The 21,382-nt window shown below is 40.7% G+C and overlaps 1 protein-coding gene across 7 annotated transcripts in view; it reads left to right on the top strand.

Annotated features, from left to right (window-relative positions):
- LIMCH1 (LIM and calponin homology domains 1) overlaps positions 1 to 21,382 on the top strand; it is a 370,228-nt gene that overhangs the window by 156,495 nt on the left and 192,351 nt on the right. For all 7 annotated transcript variants that reach the window (XM_089654009.1, XM_089654005.1, XM_089654006.1 and 4 more), the window contains one exon: positions 18,568 to 18,637. In XM_089654009.1, the coding sequence (XP_089510135.1) occupies positions 18,568 to 18,637 (70 nt within the window). The remainder of the gene's footprint in view (positions 1 to 18,567; positions 18,638 to 21,382) is intronic.

Below are 21,382 nucleotides of genomic sequence, written 5' to 3'. Positions count from 1 at the left end.
GTACTTGGTGGCAAATCCCTTGTTGGCAATCACAGAGGTCTGGCATTACCTGTAGTTGGCCACCAGGTTTGCACTCATCTCAGGAGGGATTTTAGCCCACTCCTCTTGGCAGATCCTCTCCAAGTCTTTAAGGTTTGGTGGCTGACGTTTGGCAACTCAAACTTTTAGCTCCCTCCACAGATTTTCAGTCGGATTAAGATCTGGAGACTGGCTAGGGCACTCCTGGACCTTAATGTGCTTCTTCTTGAGCCACTCCTTTGTTGCCTTGGCCATGTGTTTTGGGTCAATGCCATGATGGAACAACCATCCACGACCCATTTTTAATGCCCTGGCTGAGGGAAGAAGGTTCTCACCCAAAATTTGACAGTGCATTGCCCTGTCCATCATCCCTTTTGATGTGGTACAGTTGTCCTGTCCCCTTAGCAGAAAAACACCCCCAATGCAGAATGTTTCCCCAAAGCAGAATGTTTCCACCACCATGTTTGACAGTTGGGATGGTGTTCTTGGGGTCATAGGTAGCATTCCTCCTCCTCCAAACACGACAAGTTGAGTTGATGCCAAAGAGCTCGATTTTGGTCTCATCTGACCACAACACTTTCAACCAGTCCTCTTCTGCATCATTCAGATGTTCATGGGCAAACTTCAAACGGGCCTGGACATGTGCTTTCTTGAGCAGAGGGACCTTGCGGGCACTGCAGGATCTCAATCCTTGTCGGCATAATGTGTTACCAATTGTTTTCTTGGTGACTGTGGTTCCAGCTGCCTGGAGATCATTGACAAGATCCTCACATGTTGTTCTGGGATGATTCCTCACTGTTCTCATGATCATTGACACGCCACGAGGTGAGATATTGCATGGTGCACCAGACCTAGGGAAACTGACAGTTTCTTCCATTTGCGAATGATTGCACCAACTGTTGTCACCTTCTGACCAAGCTGCTTGGCGATAGTTCAGTAGCCCAGTCCAGCCTTGTGTAGCTGTACAGTCTTGTCCCTGACATCCTTGGACAGCTCTTTGGTCTTTGCCATGGTGGAGAGTTTGGAATCTGATTGTTTGATTGCTCCTGTGGACAGCTGTCTTTTATACAGTAAACAAAATGAGATTAGCAGCACTCCCTTTAAGAGACTGCTTCTAATCTTAGCTTGTTACCTGTATGAAAGACACCTGGTAGCCAGAAATCCTGCTGAATGATAGGGGATCAAATACTTATTTCCCTCATGAACATTCAAATCAGTGTATCATTTGTTAGACATGCATTTCTTGTACATTTTTTGTTGTTATGCTCTCTCTGTGTTACAATACACCTACCATTCGATTTGTAGACTGATCATATCTTTGTGATTGAGCAAACATTCAAAATCATCAGGGGATCAAATACTTATTTCCTTCACTGTATGTGTTGGGTTACACACATTGGTATTTTGAATCCACCTGTGTTGTGTACCACATTGCATGGTAATGTAATACTTTGCAGTGTGGTCCCCTTGAAAAAGAAAGTGCAAGCACATTGTAGTGCCTTTCACACATTAACACCATGCACCAGACCAGAAAGGGGTCCCTAATAGTCTTTTTTGCATTGACCACTTTGGGTTTTTCTTCACCTAAGAAAATATTAAAAAGTCCATTCAGCCTACTTCCTGTGAACCCAGGGTGTCAAGGACTTGTCTCCTGTGGGCATGCCATTGAGCTGCCCTGGACTCACAAGAGAATACTGCAGAGAGCAGCATTCTGTAATCAGATTCAGCACCAAGAACTAACCAATTGCTGGAAGATGTCATGTAACCAGGACAGGAAGGATATTGGAGTTGTCCTTTTAACTAGTTCCTGCCCACCCACAGTACATTTACTGCAATCAGGTGGCACGGGCAGGCTGGATCATATATATTTGCTTCACCAGCCGAGGGGTACGCCGCTCCTGTGACCGCTGTGTCCACTGGACACAGCAGATTGCAGCTCCCAGTACTTAGCCGATTTGATTAATTCATCATGTGATGGTTGGCCCACAGCTATCACTTGGTACCTGGGCCAATCACAGCACCCTGTACCATGTGATAGCTGTGGGCCAACCACAGCACACAATAGTAATCTCAGCTGTTATAAATGTATCCCAATCATGACAGTTCAAAACATTGCTGTTACAATGGTCATCACTGAAAAAGCTATTTAAAAAAAAGCAAACCCGCTGCCCCAATAGTAGTACAGTGTCACATTGCTTTAGTGCAAGGAGTATTCAGTCATTGTAGAAAAATGTAAATTGACAGTTGATAGAGAAGAAGCTATCTGTGTTTTGCTACACCTTTTTACCTATACTATTTTCTTTAAACATCAGTTGAGACAATCTGGCATTTGTATGTGTCTACATAAATATTGTAAAACTTACTGTAGTTTGGGAAAGCCAGTATAATTTACTGGCTGTGATGGAAAGTGTGTTCACAAGGGACTAGGATGGACTTGAGACTGGACCTGAGACTTTAGGGTTTGAACAGAATACTGGTTTGCTGGTGGTGTATCCTTGTAAAATATGTGCTTTGGGAACCATCAAATGTCACATCTGGCTGAAAGTAGACACATATTGGAATATAGTTAAGCAAGTGTGAGTTGCTTCTGGAGGAATCATAAAAGCTTATGGGGGAGAACTTCCATGAAGTGTGATAAAAATACAGTATATTAGAATTGTATGATCCGGTTTCAGATCTGATCATAAAGATTCTTGTATAAAGAGATTGTTTTGTGCTTAGTCTTTGACATATGCCTTTCATGAACATCTGTATTGAGTTTGTATGTTGTAAACTAGGAAAGACATCTCAAGCATCAATGTTACGTTGTAGAATCAAATGGTGATGGTAGATTGCATTGAATGTACATGACACCCTATGATACAATAGTCTGGTACCCTTGTAAACTATTGTAGAGTGTTTGTGGATTTGATGTTGGTGATGGTCTCTTGCATTCAGTTCTGAAATTCTTAACGAATTTACATAATAGAAAAGTGCCAGTGTGTTCTCCGGTCCAGTACCAGACTCCTAGACTCCACTCAAACAGGACTGCTAGTAAATTCTGTATATTCAGTGTATTCTGGCAATGGAGGAGTCCTGCTGGCAGAACACAGTAGTTAAGCGGGAAGGATTCCCACATCCACCTTGAATGTGTGGATGGGGGAATCCCTTATTTTTTTTATTGTTTTATCAGCATTCTGACTGATCAAAAAAGATCAATTTATGGCTAGATTTACCTTTTTCCCCTGGTGTTATGTACAATTCACATTCTCGCCTAGCCAGCAAATCCAGAATTTTCTTGCAGTGGGGTGAGGGGTGCAATGATGACTAGTGCATCTAATGAGTAAAGAATGCTCAGGTCACCTCTGTTATGGAGGAAGCTCTCTGCAGTCCTAACACAACTCTGTCCTAAAGTAATCACACTGCTCTGCAATAGATACAGTATAGTGAATGAAAATAGTCAGCCTATGATAGTGTGTTACTGGTGGAATCACCAGGTAAAAATAAAGGAAACCTTTTTGAAAAAAAAAAGTGTGTATTGTGCATTTTACATGCTGTCCAATTGAAGTCTAAGGGTCCAAAAACACCTAAATACACCAAAAAAATTATTATTTTTTTACTTTGATCATAGGGCGACTTTGAACAGAGGCAGGTAGAAAGAATAGGATTTATTGAGCATAGTCAGGGCCAGCGAGTCAAGCAGCAAAGAGGTGAAGTGTAAATGGAGGTTAAAGCGGTTGCAAACCCATACACATACCCAGTGAAGCGACTGGCCTCAGGTGATACAGAGATTAAACAAATCCTACATACTGTTTATCTGCTCTGTATTCTTCTCTACATCTGTTTTAAAGTTCTGAATTTATAAAGCTTGTTTGAGAGTTCAGAAAAAAAGGTGCAGATAGCTAAAAGCTACACTTTGCAGAGCTCAGTGAGGAGAGCTGATTGGAGGGAAGAGACACCCCCCCCTCCATACAGCTCACAGGAAGAGAGCTGAGGCTGTCAGTCTGCTGAAGGTCCCTCCCCTGTCAGATTTTTTTTTTCTTGGTGTCAGGAAAACTTGTCAGAAGTGATTCATGCTGATAGCCAGGCACAATCCCATACATGTATTTTGTCTGCTAGTAGGCTCGCAGCTCCCGTTTATCACATGATCACAATGTAAACACAACTGTTATGAATGGGTTTCTTTCAATAACAGCTGTGTTTAGTTTTGTGATGCTTTGATTGGCCCACAGCTATCACATGGTACCTGGGCCATGGCACTTGGGCACCCTGTACCACGTGAAAGCTGTGGGCTAATCACAGCACACAATAGGAAAGTGTCACTATGGTGTCACTGAATTATGCTGATAAAAGTTTGTATAAAATGGTAAGAAAAGTTTAAAATGTTTGAAAAAATTGAATAAAAAATGTATTTTTTTAACATACTGTCAACAGTCAGTATCCCTGATTACTACCACACAGTCATATAATAACGCTGTACTACACTGGTGACAGTATGTAAAGCAAATATTGTGAAAACAAACGCATTTTAAATTTTTTCATGTTCCAAAACATTGTGGCAAAAAAGGATTTTTAATGTCCTGGCATTTTTGGGCCTCAAGAAATGAAATATGCTGTCAGTACATCAGGATTGATCAATTTTCAAATATATATACCATAGTTTGTACACAATATAACTTTCACACAAACCAATTAATATACACATACATATGATCATATGTTTGTGGACATCTGGCTATCACACCTACAATATACGAGTTTGTTAAATATACTATTCCTACTATTCCTGTATACTTACATAGTTAGTCTGGCTGAAATAAGACACAAGTCCATCTAGTTCAGGGCTTAAAATTTCGAGTCTAGACCTACTACCCAGGCACAAACCTTACTCTCCACCAGTTGCCCCACCCAACCTTTCCCAGATCCGCCTCCAACCCCACCCCCAACCTGTCCCCCCAACCCCACCCCCAGCCCTGCCCCCTACCACGCCCCCTTAAAGCTTATGAAATTACATTTTTCTTTAGAATAAAGAGTCCAAAATATAAAAAACTGCAATTATAACATAGCTTTATTATGCCAATTTAAACATAACAGCAAAGCTTAATAGCAATAGGGTGCAACCAAAATATCAAGTTTTACAGCTTTAAACCTGTAGTAAACATTTTGTATTTTTCATTGATAATGATTTAATGATTACACAGGAGAGCCACGTTCTCCTGATATACAGAGCACAGGGCCCAATGATTACACAGGGAGAGCCGCATCCTCCTGATGTACAGGATATATCAGCACTGCAGCACACGTGATTGGCTTCTTGTGCTGCTTCTCCCTCTCTCAGTCTGGACTCTGCTGTACAGGGGCTGATATCAGGTTAAATGTAGGTACATACTGTGCTTGCATGTAAAAAGAAAAATGCATTGAATGATGAATTAATCAATACCAAGTCGCATTAATATGTATTTGTTTTCATCGTTCTAATTCAGAAGTTGGAAACCGGAAGTTCATTTACTGAATGCCCTTTTGAAGGGACTGACTCTAATTTGCTCCTTTTTTTTTTTCAAGGGACATTTGTATCTTTTATATAAGCTTAATATTACTATTTCCCCCATTAATCTCCTATTCTCATAATGGATCCTCTCAGCGGAGGAGAGTGGACCTCTCCAGCACCTGTCCCTCAGCGGCGCTGCCAGTGCCAAAGACGAAGCCAGAAGTTGGAAACCGGAACTCAGCTTCACAATGAGGCTTGGAGTGCAGGTGGAGCAGCTGCATCTGTGCTCGCCACACAAGGATTTCCCCTCACATTTGGCGAGCGGGCGAGTAGCTTTTTCAAGCCCTGATCTAGTTCATCCAGTTGAATTGGAAAAAAAGTGTACAATCTTGTATACAAAATCCTATACCCACAGTTGCTCCAGAGGAAGGCAAAAACCCCAATAAAGCTTGATCCAATTTTCTCCAGCAGGGGAAAACATTCCTTCCTGATCCCCCGAGAGGCAATCTGATATTCCCTGGATCAACTTTACTTATAGATGTTCGTATCCAGTTATATTGTGTATATTTAGGAAATGCGGTAATCCAGGCCTTTTTTAAAACAATCTACTGCTCTGGCCAGACAGAACCAGCTTTGTCTAACACTTATTGAGATGTTTATTTTTTTTTATGTTTTTTTTATTAGAGACATGTAGCAGAATACATTTTGTCCGAAACTTATGAATATATTAGATTTTTTTGTGATATGTTTTATAGCAGAAAGTAGAAAATATTTTTTTCAGAATTTTTATGTCTATTTTCATTTGTATAGCAAAAAATAAAAATAACAGAGTAGTGATCAAATACAACCCAAAGAAAGCTCTATTTGTGTGGAAAATAATTATATAAATTTCATTTGGGTACAGTGTTCCAGTACCAAGCAATTGCCAGTTAAAATGGCACGGTGCTGAATAGCAAAAAATGGCCCGGTCATGAAGGGGGTAAAACCTTCCGGAGGTCAAGTGGTTAAGGACTGGTAAGCTGCCATATTAAGTATTTGTTTTTGGGTTTTAACATGAAATGGGTAGATTTATTGGGCAGGAAAAAGCACTTAAAGGAGATGTATGGGGTTAATAGAAAAACAAACATACATACCTCAGTGCTGCAGCTGTCTCTAAGACTGAGAACGGAGTGATCACATGTCCATTGATTGCTCAGTTTTATATATTTTTTTATTAGAGGTATTTATATAATGTCATCAGTTCACATAAAGAACTTCTTTACATATATTGCACATTCACATCATTCTCTGTCCTCAAGGAGCTTACAATCTAAGGTCCCTAACACACATTCATATATATATATATATATATATACATACATACATACATATACTAGGGTCAATTTAGACAGGAGCCAATTAACCTACCAGCATGTTTTGGAGTGTTGGAGATTTTGCAGGCACTGTGTAAGTAGTGCCATGGTTGGAATTTAAACCAACTATCCTAGTGCTACTAGGCGGAAGCACTAACCACCTAGCCCAGATCTTAGGCTTCGCAGAATGGAGAGCAGTGACAGTCAGTCACCGCTTTTTACTGTGCTCCTCCAGCGCTTAATGGAGAGCCAGGCTGGAGAGGGGGCAGGTACAGTTGGCTTCAGCTCACAGCTGCGCACTGATACGTGGAACCAGCTGTCAGCCAGGGAGCTGGGTGGATCCCGATAATATGGTTGGGATCCTTCCAGAGGCTGAAGCAGCTCTGTGATGAATGAGCTAACCGTGTTCCTGTGCGATTCTGGTGTGAACCAGCCCTTACTCTTCATATCAAAAATGCAGACTCCCAAAATGAACTCCAAAGATTAGGTCTTCACTGTGTCTTCATTGTGTCACATATGCAGTAGTTATAGTAAAAATTGTCTAGGGTTTTTTTTTTTCTAATAAAATTCACATATTCTTCTTGCTCGTTTGATTTTCAATGTAAGATCCTTTTTGTTAAACGTTTTTCACTTCTCAAGGTTTCACACAGTGCCTCAAAATATCCCAAGCAAATGGTGGAAAAATACCAAATGCAGATGATTAGCCCGGACTGAATTAGTCTATTTATTACAGTAGAGACTAATACATTTTTGCACTCACATTCTTTTGCCAGGATACAAGACCTGTCCCTCTGCCAATGCATGGCTTACTGCTGCCCCTACATAGAGCGCTCTTTTAAAAGAAATCTGGAAAGAGTGATGTCATAGTTAGACAGATAAGTTTTAATCAGAACAGAATACATTCTAAAGCAAGCACAGCCATATAAGACTAATCATTTTAAAGCTTGAAATCACCTTTTTTGGTGAATGTAAAGTGGTCATAAAAGCTGAAGGTTTTTTACCTTCATGCATTCAGTGCATATGTTCTGCTCCCCCCACAGCTCCTCCATTATGCTCACCTGAGCCCCCTCTCGATCCAGCAATGTGCACAAGAGCCTTGGGTGTCTCTGGTCTCTCTCTCTCTTCGTTGGCTGAGACACAGCAGCGGGGGGCCATTGGCTCCCACAGTTATCAATCACAGCCAGTGAGCCAATGAGGAGAGAACAGGGAATGAGGGTGTCTTATGGACACATAGACCTGTGCTTAGGAGTGAGCACACACCAGTGCCTCCATAGCAAGCGGCTTGCTATTGGGGGCACTGGTCAAGGGGGGAGAAGCCAGCTGTGCCAATGGGGGGGACCTGAGAAGAAGAGGATCAAGGTTGCTCTGTGCAAAACCATTGCACAAAGCAGGTAAGTATGACATGTTTTTTTTTTTTTTTCTAAATAACATAGAACCTTTAGAATCACATGAAACTGGATTTTCAACCACAAACTAAATACATTTGAAGTACCTGTATGTATGTATATGGCTTTCCTGGCAACAATTTTAAAATCTGTGTGTGTCTGTGTGTACAGGTGCATCTTAATAAATTAGAATATGATCAAAAAGTTAATTTATTTCAGTAATTCAATTCAAAACGTGAAACTCATATTATATAGATTCATTATACACAGAGTGCTAAATTTCAAGAAATAATTTCTTTTAATTTTGAAGATTATGGCTTACAGCTAGTGAAAACCCATAATTCAGTATATTAGAAAATTGTCAAAACAGTCAATATTGTAGACTCATGGGGGTTTATTTACTAAAGCTGGAGAGTCCAAAATCAGACTCCCTTCTGCATAGAAACCAATCAGCTTCTAACCTCAGCTTGTTAAATGAAGCTTTGGCAATGAAACCTGGAAGCTGATTGGTTTCTATGCAGAAGGGAGTCTGATTTTGAACTCTCCAGCTTTAGTAAATAAACCCCATGGTGTCACACTCCAATCAGCTAATTAACTTGAAACACCTGTAAATCATGAGGAGGACTGCTGACTTGACAGTTGTCCACAAGACAGTCATTGACACCCTCCACAAGGAGGGTAAGTCACAAAAGGTCATTGCTAAAGAAGCTGGCTGGATGGCTGGTGTCAGTGCTTCAAGAGCCACCACACACAGATGTATCCAGGATATGGGCTACAACTGTCACATTCCTTGTGTCAAGCCACTCCTGGGCTACGGAAAAAAGGACTGGACTGTTGCTCAGTGGTCTAAAGTCCTCTTGGATGAAAGTAAATTTTGCATTTCATTTGCAAATCAAGGTCCCAGAGTCTGGAGGAAGAGTGGAGAGGCACATAATCCAAGCTACATGTGGTCCAATATATTTTCCACAGGCAGTGATGATTTGGGGAGCCATGTCATCTGCTGGTGTTGGTTCACTGTGTTTTATCAAGTCTGAAGTCCGTGCAGCCCTCTTTCAGGATATTCTAGAGCACTTCATGCTTCCCTCTGCTGACCAGCTTTATGGAGATGCTGATTTAATTTTCCAGCAGGACTTGGCACCTGCCCACACTGCCAAAAGTACCAATACCTAGTTTAATAATCATGGTATCACTGTGTTTGATATACCAGCAAGCTTGCCTGCCTAGAGAATCTCAACAATGCAGATGAGCTGAAGGCCGCTATCAAAGCACGCTGGACTTCCTTAATCCCTCAGCAGTGCCACAGTCTGATCACTTCCATGCCACACCGCATTGATGTAGTAATTCATGCAAAAGGAGCCCCGACCAAGTATTGAGTGTATACTATATTGCACACGGACATACTTTTCAGTAAACCAACATTTTTGTATTAAAAATCTTTTTTTTTTATTGGTCGTATGTAATATTCTAATTTTCTGAGATATTGAATTTTGGGTTTTCACTAGCTGTAAGTTATAATCATCAAAATGAAAAGAAAGCTAAGGATAGGTAGCCGGTGTAATGCTCCCTGGGCTGATTAACTATTAGGCACAGATACCAGTCCAGTAATATCTTGACAAAGAGGGGTGCATTTATTTGTGCTATTTACAGGTCATATGCAGGATATGTACGGTACTCCAAAATACATAGAACATGGCTGTGGTTTTGCTTTAGGGCTGAGTCAAACCAGAGAAACACAGTCTGGATGCATTTCTGTATGCACATATTTGATGCATTCCAGTTCATTTTTCCTCCTCTCTTTTTCTTCAACCTAAATAAGGACATGTGTGTTCAGGTGTCTTTGGTGCGTCTTACTGCGTTACAGTACAGTTCAGTGCAGAAAAAATGTGCCATGTTCTAGTTTTTTTTTCCTGGAACTTGAAAGCACTAAAACTGTCCTCACTGGTGGGAACTATGCCATTGGAAACCATGTAACCTACTATCAATGCGTTTTTGATGCAGAAAGAAAGTGCACTGAACTGCATGTGGTGTGAACAGACCCTTTATGTTTGAACTGACACTAACTACACCGTCTCAGTCCTAGCTAATCGGCTACACAAGCTTCATGCTTGTCAGCTTCAAAATACATAGCTGTTAATAGTATCACCAACCTCAGCTCTAGTAGATATCTCCTGTCTGCTCCCCAAGCTACAAAGCACTGACTGTGTGTCCCAGGTGAACCTAAAATGCTAAGAAGGGAGAGTTACAAAACCAAAAGTGTATCAGAGATTTCAAAACATGTAAGAGAGAAACCTGGGAGATGTGTAAATCCGGGACAGGACTGTATATATAGCACTGAATGGTAGGATTGTGGGCAGTGTAAATGTGTTACTAGTGTGGGTCCCTGAAGCTTTGCAGAGCTTTGAGTCGGTGGGATAAAATTGGATGAACGGTTTAGTACTGGGAAACACTTTTGGAAAAATTAATAGTTCATTTTGTATACAGCTATATAGATCAGACCAAAATGAGGGACAAATGAGGAGGAAGGAGGGACAAGGGGGACTTTTTTCCAAATCAGGGACAATTGGGAGGTATGCGATCGCTATGATTGGTCATAGCGATCACATGATGACAATGTAAATAACCTGTCATAAATGGCTTTCCATTCATGAATGAACAGATTACCATGCTTGGCCTACAGCAAACACATAGCACCTTGCTGCCTGTACCATCATAAGCATAAGCAAGCTGTTCATGAATGGGAAACCCATTCATGACATCTAAAATGATTGCTTATACAGTGATGATCACTGTATAAGCAATACCAGTGTAAAAAAAAAAAAATATCCCTGATCACCCCTTCAGAGTAGTACAGTGTCACTATGGTGACACTGAGCTACTCTGATGACAGGATGTTGAAAAAATAGTAAAAGAAAAAAGAAAAAAATTGCAAAAAAAAAAAGTTTACAAAATTGAAATTTACATTTTTGTTGTACATACTGTCATCAGTCAGCATTCCTGACCACCATCACACTAGTCATATGATAATGCTGTACCGCACTGGTGACAGTATGTGAAAAAAAATTTTGCAAAAAATCAAATGTTATTTAATTTCCTCTTTTTCCAAAATAAATGTGACAAATTACAGCTTCAAAAAACTCATCTTGCCTCTTACCAAATCTGTCTGCTTTCCAAAAAGGGGTAATTTGGGGGGTATTTGTACTGTCCTCGCATTTGGGGCCTTAAGACATGAGATAGCTGTCAGTAGTACATCAGGATGGATCAATTTTCAGATATACAGTGCATTCACAAACTTTGACTTTTTTCATTGTTGGCATGTTGCAGCCTGATACTACAGTCGTTTAAATTAATTTTATTTTTCTCATTAATCTACACTCCGTACCCCATAATGACAATATGAAAACAGATTTTTAGAAATGTCTGTGAATTTATTAATAATAAAACAAAGTGAAATATCACATTGGCATAAGTATTCAGACTCTTTGCAACAACACTTGAAATTAAGCTCAAGTGCCTCCCATTTCTCTTGCTTGTTGCTTGAGATGTTTCTGCACCTTTATTTTAGTCCTGTGGTAAATTTAATTGATTGGACATGATTTGGAAAGGCAAACTCCTCTATATAAAAGGCCCCACAGCTGACAATGCATACTGTATCAGAGAAAAAGCTATGAGGTCAAAGGAACTGCCTGCAGAGCTCAGACACAGGATTGTTGCAGGGCACAGATCTGGGGAAGGCTGCAAAAAATGTCTGCTGCATTGAAGTTTCCCAAGAGCATAGTGGCCTCCATAATTCTCAAATAAAAGAAATTTGGGACAGCCAGCACTTCAAGGACTTTCAAGAGCTAGTCGCCCAGCCAAACTGAGCAATCAGGAGAGAAGTACCTTAGTATGAGAGGTGACCAAGAACCCGATGGTCACCCTGACTGAGCTCCAGAGATCCTGTGGGGAGATGGGACAGTTCCAGAAGGACAACCATAACTGCAGCCCTCCACCGATCTGGGCTTTATGGCAGATGGCTAGATGGCCAAACAGTTCAATCTTTGTTTCATCAGACCAGATAATCTTGTTCCTCACAGTCTGAGAGTCGTTCAGGTGCTTTTTTGCCAACTCCAAAGTAGAGAGGCTTTAGTCTAGCCACTCTGCCATGATGATACTTACAATATTGGTTTGTCTCAGGACATGGATTTTTCAATCTAAACATTCACCTTATGGTCTACCCAATACAGAAACCCTGATCTTCTGGTACAATAATAGTACAGTGACCTGGCCTGTGAGATGTCAGGCTATACTGTACATTTGAAAGATGCAGTATGCGCACATTCTACAGAAAATCATTATGTGACCACAGCAGTCATATTTGGATTGAACTCTTAAACAGGAACAGCACCTTTTGTCTACAAACTACAACAAAGGCACCTTCAGAAATGTTTAGCAATCTACTCACAGATACTTCTAGATAATTGCAGGATTTTCATTTTTTGCATACTTTTTTTTCTTTTCCACTCCATTCTTCTCACGGTGGCCATTTTTAGTAAGAGCAGATGAATCCATCTCACTTTACTTCTGGAACCCTGCCTAGAACTCTGGGTCCGCCTCCCAAAACATGTGACAGGAAGTTCTCAGGATGCAGCAGTGAGGCCAGGATTACATCACCAGTGTCTCACTCAACAAGGAAGTGGAAATCAGTAATTGAAAGTAAAAGCAATAATATTTAATTAGTTTTTTAATTAGATTGTATATGCGCACGCAGATGTGATGCTGTGATGTGATTTGTAGTAAAAGGGTAGGGAAAGGTTTGCTTTAATTGTACGTTCCTTATCAAGTGATCTTTACAGTCCTCTGTGATTTCCCCCAAATAGCACCACTTAAAAAAAGTTAGTTCTGCTCTAAAGGCCTCTTTTACATGGGCACTGTCGGCCAAACCAGGAGTGTTTTGGGGTTTTTTTTTGTTAACTCTCCTCAGCTTCCTGTCAAAACCAGGTAATGACCACTGGACTGTCCTCACAGATTTCCACGGCTTTGCAGCAAAAGAAAATAAAATGCATAATGTCGTGTTCAGCAGGCGATACCCCCTGTGCTCCACAGGGCTGAAAAGGGCTTTGCCACAACAGTGATGCTACTGAATCCAATGGACACAACTGAGACGAATTGAAGGGGGACTTCAATTTGAAACCCCTCATCAGACCGGCTTGCCGGAGGTGAATGAGGGATACGCATAGGACTTTTGGAATGTTTTGCTGTAGCAAAGGTAATGTTTGAGATAAGTAACAACAATCGGGACATGTATCAATCCTGTAACACAACAAGGAAATGCTATAACAAAAGCACTGAGAACAATTCTGAGACAGATTTATTATAATTGCAGACTTTGAGAACTGAGAAGCAGCCTGATTTGCAGCAAATTTTTTTGCTTGATATACTGCCTTAATGGTTTTGGTAAATGGAAGTTTACGTACACAATTTGGAGGGAGCTGGGAATTACTAAAATAATAAACATGTTCTACTTACCTACTCTGTGCAGTAGTATTTCACAGAGTGGCCCTGAACTTTGGCGTCTCTCACCAATGCTGTTGGCTCCTCCTCTTCGTCTACCCCCATAGCAAGCCGTCGGCTATGGGGGTAGACGTGTGGGCTCACTTCCAAGCTGGGCTATGTGTGTCCATAGACACAGCATGGCTCAGCCCCACCCCTTACTCCCTCCTCACAGGTTTTGATTGACAGCAGGAGCCAATGGCATCTGCTGCTGCCTTTGTACTGGTGAGGAGAGAGAGCTGCGCTGATACTCTTGGGCACAGTACTGGATTGAAAGAGGAGCCAGGTAAGTATTTAGGGAGTCTGTGGGGAATTGACACTGGAAGGTTGTTAATCCTAATGCCGTGTAAAAATAATAAATACGCATATTTAACCTGCAAAATCCTGTACATTTTATATATTTTTCTTCTACAAAAGGTGAACTTATCCTTTAAAGGGATAGCGCAGACAGTGCTTTTTTGTATACTCTGCCATCACTACATAAGTTCAGTTTCAAAAGTAAATCTCTACATTTAATAGATTGAACATGACTTGAATTACTAGGCCTGATATGTAAACCTTCTTTCACTTGGATGATGTGCAAAAGCTTTTTGTATTTTTTTTCCTCCAGTTTTACTTGCACAGGAGTCGTTCTTAAAAATGTACACAGGTTCCTTTTCAGATCAATTTTTTTTTAGTTTTCTCAGGTTCAGATTAATGTCACTTCCTTTGATTTCCTTTTATTTTTAGGCCTGGATGTTTTGTAGTGCAATTTTGAAGCTTCCCCTCTAGGATTTCCATTATATTCATGGTGCCTGCTTACACCTGAGCTTAGTGTTGCTTGAAACAGAAAAGGAGGCAGAGTCAGGCATTTTGGCCCCAATAAACTTCAATGACAGTGAATTTGTTTTACGTTTTCTTACCAAGTTACTACATTTCCATTGGCTAAAAAAAAAATTGCCAATGCATGGAACATGTTTAAAAATGTGCAAAAACACCTGTAGAAAACGCTTAAGAGAAAAAAAAGCGCACAAAACGTGACCAAAGATCCCCCTCCTAAAACCTATGCTTACCAACCTGTTTAAAAAAGATATACTTACCTATTTTCAGCCCGCTCAATTCTGCTCATGTGGTTCTGCTCCCCAGTGTAATTCAATAGTCGCTGTAGGGGGGTAGAGGGACAGCTGACAGTGGATGGGCCTTGTGAGCCTATGGGTGATGTTGACACTCCCAGACATTGTTGAGCGCTCTCTCCTCCCCTGCAGCTGCCTCGGGGCTGACACAGGGGATAACGTGTGGGGACCAGAATGAACTGAAAATAGGTAAGCATATACATTTTTTTTTTTTTTCTTTTTTTACACAAGTTAGTCAGAATAGGCGTTAGGAGGGGAAGGGAGCATTGTTAGGACTAGTTAGGTTTAACCTGGAAATTTCACTTTATATTTGGCCTGTAGTGCACAGAGCACATATTATTATTTGGCCTGTAGGGTACAGAGTAGATATTATATAACATATTAAATTTGTCTTATTTAAATGAACAAACCAATCAGAGTGTGGGAATCGTCCATGACCCCACTGTCCTATACTACTGTGGAGAATCATTTAGTACAGCAGCTAGATTCTTGTTTTGCTGGACTGGTTTCTCTTGGTGGTAGTGGTGGGGCTCCACATTTTTGTTTTTATTTTTGCCCCCCAAAATTACAATAATCATATGGCACAGATTTTGTAGCAGTACACGATGCATGTTGCACTTTGGGTTTGTGCATAATGTGAAATTTAACATAGGGAGAAGAGACGTTTTGCTGCTCTCACTCGCACAGCATTTCTGCAGTTTTAAAATAAAATCCACAGTTTAGTGTACTTTTCTGTAATTCTCTTTATAAATAAGCGCAGCAAATTCCAAAGTATGGTGGTGCCTGTGACATGTGGTTTTCTGTTGTTTGCATAATTTAATGAAACTTTTTGTTGGGTTCACATTCAGCTTGATCTGAGAGATTGTAGCGCTCATTCATAAGTATTCAAGGTTTTCTTCATGGGGTCCAAGAATTAACGTTTGCTTACTGATCCTCATTACATAGTATAGCCTTTTACAAGGCCACTTGCCTTTTTGTCCTTGCAAAGTGTCCTTTTTAATTTCAGGTCGCTTAGTACTGTCATTATATTAGGGAAAAATGTGATCTGTGCCCAGAGGACTTATTATAATGTGTTACAGTTGTAATTTCCTTCCTTCCTCTGTTGCCTGGGATGATTTCCAGAACATTGAAGTCTCAACACTTTAGACAGTTCTGTCGCTGAGGCTGTGATTAGAATTTGTGAGAATATCCAAGAATGCAAAGCTTTACTGACCCCTTCGTATCAGACTTTTTATTGCTGTGTTTTCAAGAAGCAGAGGGAGTTATCATGGTTTCCTAATCATCCTGTGAGAACATTTCCAGCAGAGTTAGATGACATTGGCAGCACTGAATTAGTGACTGTGACTGTGCCAGATCCAGCTGCTTTTTCTACTTCACAACAATTAAGGAGGAATCTTGGCTTGTACTTAATTCACATCCAAGAAGAACATTCCCACCACACCTGAAAGTAGTGTGTCTGTACAAATTACATATAAAGAATATGTAAAACTCAACATTTCATATTCCTGATATGTGCCTGCTGTACCATGTACTTGTACAAAAAAGTATCCTTTTCTTTTTGTATTGCTTCCTTTGTGTGAAATCTCTGATGCTCTTGCCAGTCCCTTTGCTTTCCTAATAACAGCTGACCATACTAGCCATGAGAGCACAGCATGGTCAGCGTCATGCAGAGGGAGGCCTCTTTTACAGCCCTGGCTAAAGGACCATTGATATTGCGAAAGTGGTCGCTAGAGCATGGAGAAGTATGAGTTCTTATAAGATGTTCTGCCTATGGGTAGCAAGTGCGTCACCAGAGATGGGTCAGGTAGCTGGAGCAGCAGATGACAGCAGGAACAGCAGACCCTGAACTGGGCTTACAGCAGGTGGCAGTTGCTTGGCAGCTGGCTGGTTGAAGATGCAGGAGGGCTGGCAGCACACAGCAGATGAAGGACCAGCAGGAACAAAATAGCATGCAGAGCAGGACAGACTGACAACTGGATGCGTGGTCAAGCGAGCCAGGTCAGCAACAGATGGTCAGATACAGGCATAAACGTCAGAGAGAAAATGGTCAGGATACAGGCAGCGGTCGGCAACACTGAAGCAAGCAGATTAGCAGGAGGCAAAGTCCAGAGACAAGCCAAGGTCAGGACAGGCAGCGTTCAAGTGTAGTAAGGACAAGCCGGGTCAATCACAGAAGTCAAACACTAAAATAGATGCAGGAACATGGGTAATAGCTGTAGATCAGACAGAACTGGCTAATACAACTTCTGCAGTTTAAATAGTCCCATTGGCTCTAATTGTAGCGGTGGGTGCGGGCACGGCCATGCACAGCAAGGTGATCACCTGTAGATCTGCGTGTGCCTTGAGCCTTCACTTGCACTATAGCTGGTACTTCCATGACAGTCCGTTCTCTAGCTGTGCTACGAACTCAGCCTGCTCTCCTCCAATGATCAGACTTCTGCTCACATGCCCCCCCGCAGAGGCTTTCATTGGGAAGATCAGTGTACTGCTGTTTATCCTCCCCTAGCTCTTATGCACCTGATAAAAGAGGGAATGTGATCACGTATAAAAAAGGAGAAAAAGGTGTTTATGTTTTTTATATCTATACTCAAATGTTTTTCCATTCATTTCTATTTTAAACTAAATGGGTTGTTTTACAAGGTGAGGGTTTCAATACAATGTCCTAAACCTTGATACTAATGTTATTGGTGCTGAAAATATCTTATACTAGATCCTTGCTGACCCCTCACAACATGTCACTGATAAAAGGTAATATTTTGTTTTGGATGTTGATGTTTCTGTTTTGAGAATAAATCCATTTGGCTTTCTTTTCTCCAAAGTTGTTTACAGTCATGGTCAAAAATATTGGCACCCCTGCACTTCTGTTCGATAATGCACCACTTCACCCAGAAAATTGTTGCAGCTACATTTGTTTAGGTATTTTCATGTTTCTTTTTTTTGTATTGGTATGACACAAAGTGGAGAAACAAAAAGCCAAACTGAGGATAAGCTACACACATCAATATATATCATAATGACTTGACCCTAAGTGGCTCATATATCATGGGGTGTTGATAATGCTTTCTGCTAGCAATTTAAGGGTCTGTTTATAAAAGATCCAATGTGCGAATATTCAAGAAATAGCACACTCTTCCGGAATAATTCCTGTAATTTACCTAATACTTTTGTCTTGATTGTCATCTCAATCTAGTGGCCATAAGAAGTATTTTTCAGAGTGAGGTATTTTAGAAAAATAACACAATATAGCCACTAGATGGAGCTGAGGACAATAGGAATTAAATGTACTGAGCAAATTATAGGGATTATTTGTGAAAAATGTTCAAATGTTTGAGACAATTGCACAGCAGTTTTTTTTTAGAAATATACAACAAAGTATTTCTACCATGTGTTCATAAGTAATTCATAAAAACCCTGTCTACACTGTGGAGTCTGAGGTGTTGTGCGGAATGTTCTCTGAATAGCACTGCAAAAAACACTACATGATTGGAGGAGAGGCCTGTCACCTGGTGTGTTTACTAGTCATTTGCAAAGCAAATCAGCCCTGTGAGTGTGCCAGTTATTTAATTTCTAAGTCTCATATGTCTTTGCGAAGAAACTTGAATCAATTATCTTTTTTTTGTTTTTACATAATGCCCTTAAAGTAATGTCTATCCTTTTATGATATTTGTAAATTGTTTCTTTATTTTATTTATTTATTTTTGCAGGCTGTTGAATGCAATTAAACCAGGGCTTATAAAGAAGATAAACCGATTACCAACTCCAATTGCTGGTTTGGTAAGTTTGCTTGTATGCTCATTATCTTTCTGTGCCCCCATATGAATATGCTTTCTGTTTAAATGCTACACCTACAATTTTGCTCAAAAGTTTGCACACCCTGGCTGAAATCAGTTTTCAGTATCAATGCAAAAATTTCATGATCATGCCCAGGATATTTAGGATAATGATCATATGAAGCCATTTATTATCACATAGTTGTTTGGCTCCTTTTTAAATCATAATGATAACAGAAATCATCCAAATGGCCTTGGTCATTAGTTCACACATACCCTGTAATGTGTGGCTTGGTACAGACACACACAAGGTGGCACACGCAGGTTAAAATGGCAATAAAGGTTAATTTCCTACATGTGTGTTTTTTTTTAAATTGCAGTTAGTGTCTGTGTATAAATAGTCAATGAGTTTGTTAGCTCTCATGTGGATGCGCTGAGCAGGCTAGATACTGAGCCATGGGGAGCAGAAAAGAACTGTCAAAAGACCTGCATAAGAAGGTAATGAAACTTTATAAAAGATGAAAAAGGATATAAAAAGATATCCAAAGCCTTGAATATGCCAATCAGTACTGTTCAATCATTTATTAGGAAGTGGAAAATTTGGGGATCTCTTGATACCAAGCCAAGGTCAGGTAGACCAAGAAAGACTGAATCTACAACTGTTAGAAGAATTGTCCAGGATACAAAGAAAAACCCACAGGTAACCTCCAAAGAAATAGGGCGGTGCTTTGAAAAAAGACGACGTGATTGTTTCAATGATCACATTACAACCATTCTTGAACAAAAATGAGCTGCATGGTCAAGTTTCCAGAAAGAAGCCTTTACTGCCCCAATGCCACGAAAAAAGCCCTCTTACAATTTGCTCAACAGCACCATGTCTCGCAGCATCTAGCACACTGTAATCTGAAGTGTTAAGACCAAAATTGAACCATTACAACCATAAGCGCTATGTTTGGAGAGGGGTCAACAAGGCCTAATAGTGACAAGAATACTATGCCTACTGTGAAGCACGGTGGTGGTTCACTGTTGTTTTAGGGGTGTGCGAGCTCTAAAGGCACAGGGAATCTTGTGAAAATTGATAGTAAGATAAATTCAGCATGTTATAAGAAAATACTGGCAAAGCATTAACTTTCTTCTGCATGAAAGCTGTGCATGGGACGCACTTGGGCTTGGACCAGCACGGCAGTGACCCTAAGCACTGGGCCAAGTTGACCCTCCAGTGGCATGCATGGTGCCCTCTCATACTATGCTACCATTCGTACCCTATCCAGTATCACATGCTTTGGTGGTAGTTCTTCCTGAGATGTGCTAAAATAAATCCCTATATACACACACAATAAAATCTATATTGACCAAATAAAAAATGTTATAAATTCCGTATTCTCCAATAAAAGTATATAACTATCTGTGGGATATCTTTAAATACATAAAAATACCAAAAAAAATTGCCTCATAAAAATAAATAAATCTGTGATAAAAAATAAATATCAAAATTCATATGCCCTTAATTATTCTTCAAATAAATCAGTAATGCAAAATCAAAATCCGTAATTATACAAATAAATCAGTGATGCAAAATCAAAATCCGTGATTATAATATTCAAAAAACTGAGATAATTATATCAATAATAAATTGTGACAAACCTATAAAATTAGAATTAATAAGCTGTGATTCTTAATCAAAATTATGTGATTATTAATTGATTGTGACAAACCATACATCAAAAAAATATATTAAATATTATATCCACTATATCTTGTGATAAATAAATATATAAAAAATGTGTCTACAAATGAACAAAAAAAGTCCATGCAATAAGGTGAAAAAAACACTCAGTGATCTTCACTTCTAGTGCTCAAAAGAAGGGAATCCTCCAATGGCAGCAATGCCTGCTCACCTCCCCACCTCGACCCACAAAGGGCCACAAGGCTATAGCTGGGAGATGGGTTTTTTAATAAAATAAGTTATTATGTGAGCTTTTAATGTAATATAAATAAACAATTTAATGTATTTTTATTCTAGCGCTGTATTTTATAATACTATGAGGGTATATGTCAGGGATCCCCTCGATCCCCGCCGCGTTGGTCCCGGCGCAGGCGCAGTATGCCGCCCGGCGCAGGGACTCGAGCACTGGTTCCGGGCCGGCCGCGGCGTTCGAGTTCGCGCATGCGCAGTAGAAGCCGCGGCCGCCCGCTGGGCACCAATGGCAGCGCAGGGCGGGATATTTAAACGACCCTGAGCTGTCATTCAGTGCCTTCTGGTCTTTCCTGCATTCTGAATCCTGTGAACCTGTACCCTGTAAGTTATTGACCCGGATTGTACCTGACCTTGCTGTTTTCGCCTGTTCTGACCCTTGCTTTGCCTGACCTCTCTCCTGAATGCCCCCTATTGGATTTGACCTGCTGTTGCTGACCTGGCATGTGACCCGACCATTCTATGCCCGCTGCCTTGTACCTTGCCGCCCTCTCTGTTACCGACCCGGCCCGTCTGACCCTGCTCATCCATCCATCCATCCCGTGCAGTGGGGTCTTCTGACCTCCTCACATCAGACTCTTCCCCGTGGGAGCCCCTTGCGCATACTACTACCACTGACGGACGCACCCGGTAGTCACGACCTGGTCTCAGGGAGCTCCAAGTCCATCACCACTGTCATTGCCGGCCAGCACCAGGAACTCCTCCGCCTGGATGCTATAGCTTCACCCCTCTTCCCAGTCATTCTGGGGCTCCCATGGTTACGGGCCCATAACC

This window comes from Staurois parvus, unplaced genomic scaffold (assembly GCF_062004578.1).
Source record: "Staurois parvus isolate SC_StPar_1 unplaced genomic scaffold, SC_StPar_1.0 ptg000734l, whole genome shotgun sequence".
NCBI lineage: Eukaryota > Metazoa > Chordata > Amphibia > Anura > Ranidae > Staurois > Staurois parvus.
This window is presented reverse-complemented; position numbering and strand designations above follow the sequence as displayed.